Source organism: Panthera leo, chromosome C1 (genome assembly GCF_018350215.1).
Source record: "Panthera leo isolate Ple1 chromosome C1, P.leo_Ple1_pat1.1, whole genome shotgun sequence".
Lineage (NCBI taxonomy): Eukaryota > Metazoa > Chordata > Mammalia > Carnivora > Felidae > Panthera > Panthera leo.
Genome location: NC_056686.1, coordinates 24,659,204 through 24,674,033, shown reverse-complemented (window position 1 = coordinate 24,674,033; position 14,830 = coordinate 24,659,204). Strand labels below are relative to the sequence as shown.

At 44.7% G+C, this 14,830-nt stretch overlaps 2 protein-coding genes across 9 annotated transcripts in view; one reads left to right on the top strand and one right to left on the bottom strand.

The window, feature by feature from the left end:
• LOC122228798 (S100P binding protein) overlaps nt 1–2,460 on the bottom strand; it is a 35,622-nt gene extending 33,162 nt beyond the window's left edge. For 2 of the 6 annotated variants that reach the window (XM_042954134.1, XM_042954138.1), the window contains exon 1: nt 1,723–1,822. The gene's annotated coding sequence lies outside the window, so the exon portion shown is untranslated. The other 4 variants (XM_042954137.1, XM_042954135.1, XM_042954139.1 and 1 more) reach the window with 4 other exon arrangements.
• The window catches only part of YARS1 (tyrosyl-tRNA synthetase 1), a 28,547-nt gene continuing 15,658 nt past the window's right edge, over nt 1,942–14,830 (top strand). The window contains exons 1-5 of one of the 3 annotated variants that reach the window (XM_042954131.1): nt 1,942–2,226; nt 5,266–5,412; nt 5,552–5,727; nt 10,541–10,670; nt 12,997–13,077. In XM_042954131.1, coding sequence (XP_042810065.1) covers nt 2,062–2,226; nt 5,266–5,412; nt 5,552–5,727; nt 10,541–10,670; nt 12,997–13,077 — 699 coding nt within the window. In that variant the 5' untranslated portion in view covers nt 1,942–2,061. Of the gene's footprint in view, nt 2,227–4,791; nt 5,043–5,205; nt 5,413–5,551; nt 5,728–10,540; nt 10,671–12,996; nt 13,078–14,830 lie in introns of those variants that run through there. The other 2 variants (XM_042954133.1, XM_042954132.1) reach the window with 2 other exon arrangements.

The window sequence follows — 14,830 nt, the reverse complement described above, 5'->3', positions numbered from 1 at the left end:
TGAAGTTCCACAAGACGGCCTTAGTACTTCTCTGTCTGCCATTCTACCATTACCTGACTTTCTTGGCACTTGCTTTGTAACTGCCACCTAAAATGAGATCTCTTTATTTTTAAGGGAGAGTATTTTTCCCATCTCCAAGTCTGTCTCTTATTCCTCTGCTCCCCATCCCTTCTGTGACCCTATTCTGTCCTTCCATGTCTCTCTCACCTGTCCACCCCCTCTTCACACTTCAGTTTACCACCCCCTCGCTCTGTTCTCTAACCACCTAGCTGCAACCTCAGAAACTGGTTCCCTTTCTATTTTTATCGTACCTAAGAAAACCTATTGCCTTAAAGCACAAAGCCTTATTTTATTCAGGCCACTAAAACTGCAACACCAGACACAACCCCATATCCCTCTTTCAAGGTTCTAAAACCAAGACCATTACCAAGCTATGGCCAAGAGCAAAGAATATTTCCAAGGGACATGCCTTTGATTTCCAACCTTTCCCATATGCAATACATGTGAGGCACGAAGCACAAAAGACACTCACTAGGCTTTATCGCTCTATAAAATGGGCATAACATTTAAACAAAATCAAAGTGAACTGAAATTATCTGTAAGAATTCTGCAACTTCCTTTGAAGTAACTGGAAACACCGTAGGACAGAAAAACAACCTAGGGCTGGAAATCTCTGCTTTAGGTTAACATTTCACTAGATATGGATTCCAGGACTCTCATCCCACAGGGGCATAAAAACTAAATATTAAAAAAATGCAGCAACAGGTGTCTTCTTTAGAAGAAAATGTTTTTAAACTAATTTAGGCAGGATTGCCAAAGATCGCAGCCTCTAACAAATCCAGAAGAAACTGGAGATCAGGGTGGGGCAGCAGGTGAGCAATGCAATCACTTCTTTCCCTTCTCAGGGGCCCCCGCTGCGGTGCCAACTGCCCTCCCTCCGCCCAAGAAAGAACTGGTAACACCACCAGTCCCGAGAACCCCTCCGGGCCCAAGTCCACCCTTCGTAGGACACTACTTGGGCTCCCCCTGCTCTTCCTTACGAATGCAACGGCCCCAGCACAGCATCGCCCTTGGGGCTGGGCCTTCTCTCTTCCCTTCTTCCCTCCCCCGAAAACACCAAGAAACTCCCGCCTCCCGGTGGAAGGCGGGAGAAGCGCGGGCTTGCTCCGCGCCCCTCCCCCCGGAGGGGCCAAACCGACCTCCCCCGCAGGCCTCGGTGGTGCACCCCTCACCCTGATAGTGACCACCCACACCCACACTTCCGCGGGACCCAGGCCCCGCCAGCCCTAGGGGTGGGTCATCCTCTCCTCCGCCCTTAAGGCGCTGCTGTAAGACCACGATCTTCTCCCTAGCAACAGCCCCCCAAGTGGGGCATAGAGCAGCAGCACCCCCAACCCACCTAACACACCCATCCTCCCACCCCCACTGGGCAGGGAGACGGACGGCGCTCTCCGTCTCGCAGGTGACCCAACAAGCCTCCCTCTTCCTCAGCAGGGTGAGGGGCATCTGTCGCCAGCCGACGTGGAGGTGGGGCGCAGGGACACTCCCCCTCCCGCCGCCATCACCTCAGGAACGACAACGAGCCCTTTCCCAGCAGGGCGAAGGCCTCCCAACCCTTCAACAGGGTGGACAGACATGTACGGCCCCCTGGAGAAGCAACAGGCGCCCCCATCCCCCCTCCCAGCCGGGAACGCTGACCCCTTCATCCCTCCTGCTCTTCACCTCCGGAAGCGGGGCCGAAGCCTGTGCGAACGACTGCGCCTCACTCCGCCCCCTGCGCCATTTTATCGCCCCCTCCCCGACCTCCCCCACCCCTAGCCAACCGGGCCAGCGCAAGGGGGAGGGCAAACAGGCAGTGATTGGCAGGAATCCGCCCCGCCCCTCAGGGGGTTGTGCCCCGCGCAGGCGCGGCGACCCCGCCCCCGTACCGCCTATCCTGCCTACTGGCTCCTCCCCTTCTCGTCTCATCGACCCGCTCGACTCTCAGCTGCTCCTGACTCCTCCCTGGCCGCTCTCTGGCGAAGGGTCCAGGCCGAGCAAGCCGAGCGACGAGCTCAGCTGATGCAACCTAACTGGGCCCGCGTGCCACTTCCCGGCACGCGGCGGCGGCGGCGACCGAGGAAGCGGCGCGGTGCCGGCCTGAGCGCGGGAAGCAGGGGCGACGGTGCCATGGGGGACGCTCCGAGCCCTGAAGAGAAGCTGCACCTTATCACCCGGAACCTGCAGGTAGGGCCTCGGGGTTGGAAATGCGCTGTCAAGGACTGGGGGCTCGAGGTCCCGTGACCCTGAGTGCCACTACAGGGTCCTAACTGTGTGGGGTCGGGGCCTCCGCACCGAGGCAATTCAGAGAGCCTGCTGGTTGGTCGGTCAGTCGTTCAGTCAAGCAGCAGTCATCTGGGTCCCACAGAAATGACAGTGGGCTCACCTGTGTGCAGTCACCTTGTATTGAGCCAAGCTTTGAATCTAGGACTGCCACCCCACCCACCCTATTATGTGCCAGGCGATACGTCAGGGCCCTGCCCTCCCGGGGCTTGTCTGGAGGGAATCAGACGTTAAGAATAACCCATAATTCAGGCACTTACAGTTGAAACAAGGACTGCCAAGTCCTATCCGTGGAGCTTTGGGAGGAATTTAGGGGAGAGGGCTGGGGGAGTGTCAGGGAAGGCTGAGGAAGTGATCTCTGAACTGCGCCTTGGCGATGCAAATCACTTCACTCCACATCTGTTCCTGCTGTTTCCAGGAACTGCGGGAGTAGAAGTTAACCAGAAGAAGGATGGGTCGGGGCGGGGAGCATTTTAGGTAGGAACCCGGGTCAAGACCCAGAGGGGAGAAAGAACACTGGTTCAGAGAGAAGGCTAAATTCGCAGGAGTAGAATAAGCAAAGTGCAGATCAAACCCTTAATAAATATTTATATTGCTCATTTCTTTACCTCCTTCAGGCCTCTGACTATTGTCACATTATCAGGAAGGCCTCTCCTGACCACTTCATTTAAATAACAAACCCCCTACCACCAGAACTGTCTCATCTCTTGTTCTAGCTTTTTTCTTTGTTGTTTCTCCATATAACTTATCACCATCTGACGTACTATATATTTTACTTGTTTGTTGAGAAGGGGTAAGGAGGACCCAGGTTATGAAGGCCTTGCAAGTTATGCTTAAAATTGGAGTTTATTCTAAGAGCAGTGATACATTGGTTCGGCCACAGTTTGGGGGTTTTTTACCTTTTTTGAGATACAATTCACAGACCATAAAATTCATTCTTTTAAAGTATACTATTCAGTGGGTTTTAGTATAGTCACAAGGTTGTACAATTATCACCACTGATTCCAGAACTTTTTCATCACCGAGATAAAACCTGTACCCACTGGCAATCACTGCCCATTTCTCACTCCCTGCAGCCATAGGGAAACACTAATCTACTTTACGTCTCTAATTTGCCTATTCTGGACATTCCATATGAATGGGATCATGTAATATGTGGCTTTTTATGTCTCATTTCTTTCACTTAGCATGTTTTCAGAGTTCATCCATGTTGTCACACCTATCAGAATTTTCTTATTACGGCTGAGAAATATTTCATTATGTGGATATATCACATTTTGTTTCTCCATTCGTCAGTTGGTGGACATTTGGGTTCTTTCTACTCGTAACTTGATCTCAATCGGTAATTTTTGCATGCTTCCTCTTAGCCAGATCGTTTGTCCTAGTCTCTTTCCACAAAACAATACTGGTTGGGGACAAAGCATAAATAGAGCTAATGGCAATGACTCACTCAGGTTTTCAAGAGTAAGTAATATGACCTTGTGGCAAGAACTGTCCAAGTGTCCAAATAGTCAGGGGCTTGGAGAATGCAGGAGCCACCATCCAGCCACCTTGAAACAGGATTTTAATAAGTCCTGCTAACAGGTGATTCAAACCAGCAAAACAGTTTTTGTCTTTCATGGCTTCCAACAGCCTCCCCAAACCATCCCTTGAAGAGACACTAAGATCTCTTTTATTAGCAGCATATTGACCTATAAGGATTTTTCCAATACTGTCTTAGGGCAAAAGGAAATCATTACAGTATCTAAATAGGTGAACAAGTTAATCAAGTTTTGAGTTTTAAAGATCTCTCTGGCTGCTTTCTGGAACATGGGCTGGAGAGAGCAAGCTGTTAGAAAGCTATTTACAATAGTCCTGGTATGAGCTGATGGCCTAGACCAGGGAAGTTCGATGGAGGCAGAGAGGAGGAGGATTTAGGAGCTTTGGGGTAACTTAGGCAACTTGGTGAATGATAGTTACCATTTACTGCGCTGGGGTGAAACTATAAATGAAAAGGATGGGTGGGGAGTGAGGTGGGAAGTTGAGAGCATGAGGTTAATTTTGAACATGCTGAGTTTGAATTAACTGGGTTGATAACAAGTACACTGTTCTATATATGGGTATGAGCAGAAAATTTGGTCGTTACTAGCTCATGAGTAGTAACTGAAGCAACTCGAAAGGGATCAGTTAGGGAGAATGTAGAGTAAGAAGAGAAGAGATAGGGCTGCGAGGATTGCTAATTTTTTTAAAATTTTTTTCCAATGTTTATTTTTGAGAGAGAGAGAGAGCGCACGCGCGCACACACACACTCACGCGAGCAGGGGAGGGGCAGAAAGCGAGGGAGGCACAGAATCCGAAGTAGGTTCCAGGCTCAGAGCTATCAGCACAGAGCCCAAAGCAGAGCTCGAACTCATGAACCATGAGATCATGACCTGAGCTGAAATGAGACACTTAACTGACTGAGCCACCCAGGTGCCCCAGGATTGCTAATATTTAATGATTAGGAAGAAGAACCGCTGCCAAGAAATCTGAGCCATCAGCCAAAGAAGTAGGAGGACAACTAAGAGAATAAAATAGGGGAGGACCAAAAGAGGAGAGTGTTCCGGGAGGGAATGAGGACTAAAAAGTTTTCATTGAATTTAGCAACATGGGATAAAGACCAGAAGAAGAGACAACTATTTCAAGAAGTTGACGATGAAAGGAAGGAACATGAGTTAGAGTAGATGCAAGGGATCATGCAGGTAGGGACGTGTCCAGTTTTCTAACATGGTGGCATTTCACTGGCAACAGCACCAACTTAGGTTGACTGTCACTTGACACTGAGAGCATGGCTGGACCTCCCTGCTGGCTCTGAGCTTAGACCCCCCCCCCCAATGACACATGCTTCTGTTTTCCTTGCCACAGGGTAAAGGATGAGCAAGGTGGGGCACCAGCATTAAACCAGCTCTTCTGCTTCCACAACAGGAGGTTCTGGGGGAAGACAAGCTGAAGGAGATACTCAAGGAGCGGGAGCTTAAAGTTTATTGGGGAACAGCAACCACAGGCAAGCCACACGTGGCTTACTTCGTGCCTATGTCTAAGATTGCAGACTTCCTGAAAGCAGGATGTGAGGTAAGAAGTAAGGTTATAAATCAAGGAGTTCCCTGGGGAATGGCCAAGAAAGAGATTTAACAAGGGCAGGGGAAAGAGGGGTGTTTGGAGGGACTTGGACAGAATCACATTTTGGCGGTCCCTCATCTGTTATGTCCAGGTAACAATTCTGTTTGCGGACCTTCACGCTTACCTGGATAACATGAAAGCCCCATGGGAACTTCTAGAACTCCGAACCAGCTACTATGAGAATGTGATCAAGGCAATGCTGGAGAGCATTGGTGTGCCCTTGGAGAAGCTCAGGTTCGTCAAAGGCACTGATTACCAGCTCAGCAAGTAAGTTCTGGATCATCCACCCTCCTTGTGGCTCTCATGCTTCTAGCTAATTACAGGTCCTGTGGAGTCCAGGCACTCTATAAATTTGGATTAGCAGTGCTTTGGCCCTACCAATTAAAAGCCATTAAAAAATTTATACTCTTTGTCCTCTTAACTCATCCATCAAAAATGTACTGACTTGTGAAGGCCTGTGTACTATCCATTTTGCTGGAGATACAAATGTAACCAAAGCAGAGTCCTTGGCCTTGCTGGGCTCCCAGCATATGGAGGAGTGATGAATTGATAAACAATTCAGCCTCCCTTTTTCCTTCCAGCCTCCAGCCTTAGCAAATAATGATAAAATAAATGTGAAAGAAAAATATTTCACTTGTTTCTCACCTCCCCAACAATTTTTACTGCTTCATACTTTTATCAATTTTATTCATACTTGTAATATTAGCAAAGATACAATTTTTCTGTCCTAATATTTTTAACTTAAGTAATTTCCTAAGTCATTTCTCCATGCCGCCTCATAATCTCCATATTTTTTTTTAATTTTTAAAACCTCAATTAAGCTATGTATCACTCTACTGGTCACTTTTGCATGTGAACCCTTAGAACAACTTTTTTTTTTTTTTTTTTTTAATTTTTTTAATGTTTATTTATTTTTGAGAGAGAGAGAGACACAGAGTGTGAGCAGGGGAGGGGCAGAGAGAGAGGGAGACATAGAATCCAAAGCAGGCTCCAGGCTCGAAGCTGTCAGCACAGAGCCTGACGTGGGGCTCGAATTCATGAACCGTGAGATCATGACCTGAGCCGAAGTCGGGCACTTAACCAACTGAGCCACCCAGGCACCCTAGAACAACTTTTTAAGGTAAGCATTGCTATGTCCTATTTCACAGATAAGGAAACACATTCAGATTTAACTTTCTCAAGTTTATACTTTCAGTAAGTAGAAGAGCCAGGATGTGAGCCTGGATCTCTTGCTTACAAGTTCATTTCTCTTTTTACTTCATTGATCATAATTTTCTTTATCCTTCCTCACTTTGAACATTTAAAGTTTCAAATAAGGCACATAACACTCTAACGTACACAGATGTTTGAATCCACAGTTTCAGTAGAGCGCCTGAGATTCCATTTATTTTTACATTTATTCTACAGATATTTAGGAAGCACTTATTAGATGGGAAGCCCTGTTCTGGGTCCTGGGTGTACAGAAGTAAACTAAAACAAAAACCCCTATCTTAACGGGCCTTACGTTTAAGCAAGGGGATACAGCCAAAGACAACAAATGAACGAGTAACGTATATATAGTGTGTCAGATGGTGATAGGTGCTGCAAAGCAGGTGAGTGGGGGAGAGAAAGTTCTTGGGGAGTGGGGGGTTTCTGTTTGAATAGAGTGGTTAGGGAAGACTTCTATGATAAGAAGATATTAGACCAAGACCTGAAGAAGGTGAAGGAAGGAGTCATGCAAACACTTATTGAGTTCTTACTATATGCCAGACTCTGTTCTAGGTACCGGGATCATAACGGTGAAGGATTCAGGCAAGGTTTTTATTCTAGAATTGAACAGAATTTGGGGTAGGAGGAGATGGGATAAATAAATAAAGCTACCTTGCTTCAAAGTCACTTGATCTTTTTATATATACAAAAGTGACTTCAAAGAAAGATGGCTTTGTAAGTGTGCACTTTGATGCACTCCCTCTGTTCCAGACAACAGCAATGATAAAAACATTAAAAAAAAAAACAAAAACAAAGGACATAGCCAGGTTCAAAAACAAGCCAAACATCTCTGTGGTAAGAGAAACAGAATTGAAATGCAAATTGGTGAGTTGGGCTGAAGTTACAGGTTTGCTGGGCTCCAGGCAGGAAGCTGGCAGTGGGGACAAACCAGGCTTACTACTTAAAGCCAAAGCATAAAGGAATGCTTTTCCCCTTTTCCTATTCCCATCCCTACCTATCAAGGAGAGTAGAGCCAGGGAATGGGGGCACTATTAGTCACCTGCCTGGGTCTTTAGGGACTTTTATCAAACTTCAGGCCTATGGAGATTAGAATATAAGCATACCAAGAATTAAACCAAGCTGCCCACCATTTTTGAGTGTTCTATCTGTGATATTAACAAAAAGACATAGATCTAACATGCTAAGGAATAACACCCATTTTTAAAAAGGAAATTATAAAACAGAGGCAGAAATGAAAATGAATATATAGAAATAAAAAGAATCATTTAGAAATCTTAGAAATGTAAAAATTAGTCATTAAAGCCAAACCAAACCAAAACAAAAAACCCCACAGGGGCACCTGACTGGCTCAGGCAGAAGAGCAGGTGACTCTTTATTTTGGGGTCATGAGTTGAAGCCCCATGTTGGATGTTGAGATTATAAATAAATAAACTTTAAAAAAGCAAAAAAGCCCCACAAACCAGCCTTCAATAGAAGGCATCAACTCTAGACTGAATAAAGTTGAAGAGAAAACTAGAGATTCGCCTAGAATACAGCCTAGAGAGATGGACAGAAAAACTGTAAGAGTGTTTGAGATGCGGATGAGGACTTTTGTTTCCAGCAGTCTGTCACACTGGGTACTCTGACCAGCCTTACTGCTGAAATCAACTAAAAAATGGTGGATAAAATATTTTTTACATTTCCTGAATGCTTCAGATCAGTCGATTGAAAAATTAGTCAAGAATACTCAGTGGCCAGAAACCAAACAAAAGTGGGAATACAAAGATCCTGTATTTCAGGGGTACCTGGCTGGCTCAGCCCATGGAGCATGCAACTCTTGGTCTCAGGGTTGTGAATTTGATCTCCATTTCGGGTGTAGAATTACTTAAAAATAAAATCTTTAAAAAAAAAAAAAAAAGACACTGTATTTCAATTAATCTAAGATGCCCTTAAAAAACTGCTGGGGCACCTCAGTGGCTCACTCGGTTAAGCGTCCGACTCTTGGTTTCAGCTTAGGTCATGATCTCACAGTTTGTGAGTTCAAGCCCCACACCTGGCTCCACGAAGGCAGTGCTGAGCCTGCTTGGGATTCTCTCTCTTCTCTCTGTCTTTCTCCACCCTTCCCTGCTTGCTCTGTCTCTCAAAATAAATAAGTAGACTTCAAAAAAAATTTTTTTAGTATTGCTAATTAATCTATATCATGCTAGTGTTTATTTTTATTTGTTTATTTATTTATTTTAAGAGAGAGAAAGACTGCGCGCTCACAGGCAAGTGGGAGAGAGGGACAGAAGGGGAGAGAGAAAGAGAATCCTAAGCAGGCTCCAATGCAGAGCCCGATGTGGGGCTCGATCCCACAACCCTGGGATCATGACCTGAGCCAAACTCAAGGGTCAGATACCAAACCAACTAAGCCACCCAGGTGTCCCTCTAGATGAGTCTTAAAACCTAGCATGTTAGGGGTGCCTGGGTGCCTCAGTTGTTTGAGCATCTGACCCTTAATTTCAGCTCAGGTCAGGATCTCACGGTTTATGAGTTAGAGCCCTGCATTGGGCTCCGTGCTGGAAGTGCAGAGCCTGCTTGGGATTCTGTCTGTCCCTGTCGCTCTGCCCCTCCCCTGCTCACATGCTCTGAATGAATGAATGAGTGAGTGAATGAATGAATGAATGAATGAAAAATAAATAAGATTCTGAAGGAAAACAATTTACAGCCTAAAAAATCTGTGCCTACCTGAACTACCATTCAAGTGTAGGAGTAAAATACTTGAAAATATTTATCTGAAAAAAGTTATTTTCATGTCTTTTTTGGCCATTTTTGTTTCCTTGTCTGTGAAGTATCTTTGCAAGTAGCCCATTTTCCTTTCGTTTTTTTAGGAGTTCCTTATGAATTCCTGGCAAATCCTTTGCATTCCTAGCAAATCCTTTGTCATTTATATAACATGAGGATAGAGTAATAACCAGTGGAACAGAATAGAGAATTCTGAAATAGATCCTCATAAACATGGAAACTTAATTTATGACAGAGCTGGCATTGCAGATCAGCAGAGAAAGAATATACTTTTTAAGAAAAAATGGTGCAAGACAATTAGTTACCCATATGGGGAAAAAATTGATCCCTCCGTTCCAAGAGGATTAGAGATTTAACTGTAAAGGCCAAACTATAAAACATAAAAAGACTGTACATATGTAAGACTATCTTATAATCTCAGGGCAAGGAAGATTCAACAAAAACACCAAGGGGCGCCTGGGTGGCTCGTCGGTTAAGCGTCCGACTTCAGCTCAGGTCATGATCTCACGGTCCGTGAGTTCGAGCCCCGCATCGGGCTCTGTGCTGACAGCTCAGAGCCTGGAGCCTGTTTCAGATTCTGTGTCTCCCTCTCTCTGTGCTCCTCCCCTGTTCATGCTCTGTCTCTCTCTGTCTCAAAAATAAATAAACGTTAAAAAAAAAAAATTTTTTTTTAAATAAAAAATAAATAAAAAATAAAAAAAAAAAAAAACACCAAAAGCACAAATCACAGGAAAAGATAAATGAATTCAAATTAAAATTAAGACCTTCAGGGGCTCCTGGGTGGCTCAGTGGGTTGGGTGTCTGAATCTTGATTTCAGCTCAGGTCATGATCTCACAGTTCATGAGATTGAATCCCACATCGGGCTCTGTGATTACAGCGTGGAGCCTGCTTGGGATTCTCTCCCTCTCTGCCCCCCCCCCCCCTCTCAAATAAATAAACTTAAAAAAAAATAGAGTGATATTTTGAATAAGAGGATGGACCACTACATTTTAGGAGCTACCAGGCTGCTATGCTCTCTTGGAATGGGAGAGTGAATTAATGTGCTTTAGGATCATAGTGAGGCCTTGGCCCAGTTTCACAGCTGTCCCCTCTTCCTTTCCTCTTCAGAGAGTACACACTCGATGTGTACAGACTCTCCTCCGTGGTCACACAACATGATGCCAAGAAAGCCGGGGCTGAGGTGGTAAAGCAGGTGGAACACCCTTTGCTGAGTGGTCTGCTGTATCCTGGACTGCAGGTACTCAAACGGGAGGGAGTCGCCCAGTGATCTTTTCTGCTCTGTTTCTAACTATTGGCCATAAACCTCTCTCTCAGCCTCCATTAAGTCCATGTACTTGCTGTTCCTTGGCTGTTCTGTGGGCCTTCCTTCCTGTCTCCCTCCCCTCCCCTTTCTTGCAAGCCTTTGACTTCTCAGCTGTAGATCCTCCCCATCTGTCCTTCAAAACGCTACTTATCTCACACATCTTTTTTTTTTTTTTTTTTTTTAGTTTACAAATCAGTTTGTTTACAGATTTTTTAATTTTCTTTTTCTTTTAAGTAAATTAGTTCTACACGCAATGTGGGCTTAAACTCACAACCCTGAGATCCAGAGCCACACGCTCCACCAACTGAGCCAGCCAGGTGCCCCAGATGTTATATTTTCTTAAAGTACATTTCAGCCAACAAATCTATTTACACAGGTATCCATGGGAATTCATACCAGTTATTTACAGATCGTACTTACAAACCACACCCTAAGTCTTCTGTACAGAGTTACACTGGATGTGACTATTGACTGAAAATGGCCTGATGACCAGGCTGTTTACACATACGTAGTAAATGGGTTTGTTTTTTCATGTCTGCACAGTACAGGACACACACAGAGACCAGACCTCCCAGAGAACGCTTTGCAATGTCACACATCTTCTCTGTGTTAATCATAATCACTTAAGTGAAAAAAATTTCAGAGGTGCAAAAAGAAATTTCAGGCATGGTCCTATTTTCCATTAAACAAAGCATATCATATTTCATGTGTGTGTACATTATATTTGTATGAGCAAGGAGAAAGATGACAAAATTCAAAAAAAATTTTTTTTTTAATAATTAAAATTGGGGCACCTGGGTGGCTCAGTCGGTTGAGCGCCTGACTCTTGGTTTCTGCTCAGGTTATGATCCCAGGATTGTGGGATCGAGCCCTGTGTTAGGCTCTTGTGCTGAGCGTGGAGCCGCCTTAAGACTCTCTCTGTCTCCCTCTGCCCCTCTCCCCTACTCATGCGCTCTCTTTCTAAATAAAATAATTAAAATTTTTAGGTTTCAGTCACATTGGCTATCTTTCACATATATTTCAGTGCTCACAGGCCACATGTAGCTAGTGGCTAACCTACTGGACAACACAGAGAATATATTCATCATTCCAAAATATTCTACTAGACAACGCTGTTGTAGATTATTCCTGCTTGCTCACCTTTCTCTCCCTCTCCTTCTTCCTCATCCCTCCATTCAATCAGACATGAAATTTTATCAATTCTGCTTCTTAAAATCTCTTACGTTTGTTCTTGTTCTACATTCCCACTGACTTGGTTCAGCATTGTTTCTTACCTGGACTCTCATAGCAGCCTTCTAGCTATTTTCTTTGTTCTAATCCAAAGGCCTCCACTCAGTGCTCTGTCTGCCCTCTTACTGGTATGGTCTTTCTATGGTGTGGGCCGGGATGATGCTAGCACCCTAGCATGACATTTAGGGTCCCTACTTCTCTGATGCCATCATTAACCACTTCCTCCATCCGTTGAAGTTTGTGCTTTTGCAGACTGAATCACTCATAATTTCCCTAAACATTTCACACCTCTGTGCCCTCTGACATCTGTTTCCTCTGCATGGTGAAAAACATCTATGTATTCTTCAAAACCAAGCTCAGCCCACAGTCTGATTCCAGGAAGCCTTCACTGCCACCTGTCTGACCAGCTAGAGATCAGCCTTTCTTTCTTTCTTTGTGTTAGCACTGTTCCGTGAATGAACATCCAGGGTAGCCCTTCGCATACTGTACGCAGGTTATCTGCTTAACATGTCTCTCTTTTCAACTGTTTAATTGGCTTATTAAAGGCAGAGTCTGGGTCCGATTCAACTCTGCGTCCACAGGGCTGGCTCTAGGCCTGGCATGTAGTGACAATACCTGTTTGCTTACCAGTTTAATAGTGCCCTTTTCTCCTGAGCTCTCACAGCACTTTATTCTTATGCCATTATCTGACATTTGTCACAGGCTGCCTTGCTCACTGTATCTTTGACACGACCATATTGTGTCTTCTCCTTCTTCCCTCCCTTCCCCACTGGATTGTGAGCTTCTTAAAGGCAGAAGCTCTTCTTTTTTCCCCCCCATGACATCCACATGGAGTACTATTCACCGCAGGCATTCAGCAAACATTTCTCCCGCTCTTGAGGCCAACAGGGAGGCTGGATGCTGCTTATTTGCTTCCTAGCTTTACTTTCTGAAAAAAACCTAATGAATTTCAAGCTTCTGATTTCTCAGATCCATATAGAAGAAATACAGTAGGAGTTTATGCTCATGTGTTTTTTTTTTTTTCCCACAGGCCTTAGATGAAGAGTATTTGAAAGTAGATGCCCAGTTTGGAGGTGTTGATCAGAGAAAGATTTTCACCTTTGCAGAAAAGGTTGGTGTCCTCTTTTCTTTTTTTTCTTTTGTGCCTCAGAGGTGTGCAGTTACAGTTTACTGAATATTCCAGTCCCACCACTCATAACTACAGAGAAAGAACGTTGTCCATTATCACACAATTAGCGACTGAGCAGAAATTAGCACTCAGACCTGGCTGGCTCAGTAAGTGGAGCATGCGACTCTTGGTCTTGGGGTTGTGAGTTTGATCCCCATGTTGGATGCAGGGATTACTTAAAAAGAAAAATCTTTTTTTAAAAACAAAAACCTGTGTAGGGGCACCTGGGTGGCTCAGTCAGTTAAGCTTCCAGCTTTGGCTCAGGTCATGATCTCACGGTTCATGAGTTCAAGCCCCGCATCAGGGTCTCTGCTAGCAGCACGGAGCCCCCTTCGGGTCCTCTGTCCCTCTCTCTCTCTGCCCCTCCCCCTACTCACACTCGCGCTCTCTCTCTCAAAAATAAATAATAAAACATTAAAAAAAGGAAAAAAAAAAAAGCCCATGCTCTGGCTGCCACCAGGAAACTGCCCCCAGACCTGTTGGATTTGCTTCTTCCCTAGTAGCGCAGTTTCTAGGGAAAGGTACCACCAGGCAGAACTACTGATCTTTCTCAGAGCATTCAGTCTGTATTGCTGTGAATCTTACATAAACCACTCATCTGAGTTGAGGTTTAGCAGGGTTTAAAGGAAGAAATCAGAGCAAACCCTTTAGTTCTTTTTGGGGAAAGAACGTGAGTAAGTTGAAAAGGACTATTGAGAAATGGTTGGTATTTTTGAAAGCTTCTCAAAACCTCATCTTGGCAAGGGCATGGAGAAAACACTGTTAGTGGAAATGTAAATTCCTGAAGAGTAGTTTGCCCTAATAATTATACAAATTAATGTTAAGGAAATTATTTTATTTCTTTATTTTTTTTTAAGTTTATTTATTTTGAGAAAGAGAGAGAGTGTGTGAGCAGGAGAGGGACAGGGGGAGAGGGAGAGAGAGACAATCCCAAGCAGGCTCCGCTTGAACTCACGAACTATGAAATCATGACCTGAGCCGAAACCAAGAATTATATGCTTAACCAGCTGAGCCACCCAGGCACCCCAAGGAAATAATTTTAAAAGTGTAATTTCGGTTATATATTAAAGTACTTATCACATTATCAATTTAAAGGAAAAATCTAGATATAAGAGTGCTTGGCTGGTTCAGTCAGTAGAATGTGCAACTCTTGATCTCAGGGTTGTAAGTTTGAGCCCCATGTTGGGTGTAGAGACTACTTAAAAATAAAATCTGGGGTGCCTAGGTGGCTTAGTCAGTTGAATGCCCAGCTCAATTTTGGCTCAGGTCATGATCCCAGGGTCATGGGATTGAGCCCCACGTTGGGCTCCATGCTAAGCGTGGAACCTGCCTAAGATTCTCCCTCTCTTGGCCTCCTGGGTGGCTCATTCAGTTAAGCATCCAACTTGGGCTCAGGTCATGATCTCACGGTTTGTGAGTTTGAGCCCCGCATCAAGCTCTGCACTGACAGTGTGGAGCCTGCTTGGGATTCTCTGTCTCCATCTCTCTCTGCCCCTTCCCCACTTGTGCACGCATGCCTTCTCTGTCTCTCTCTCAAGATAAATAAACTTTAAAAAAAACCAAGATTCTCTCTCCCTCTGCCCCTCTCCCTCGCACGCACTCTCTCAAATAAAGTTTTTTTAAATATCTTTTTTAAAAAAACTAGAAATAAATTCCTATCCAATGACAAGTGATTGGTTAAATATGTTATGATAAC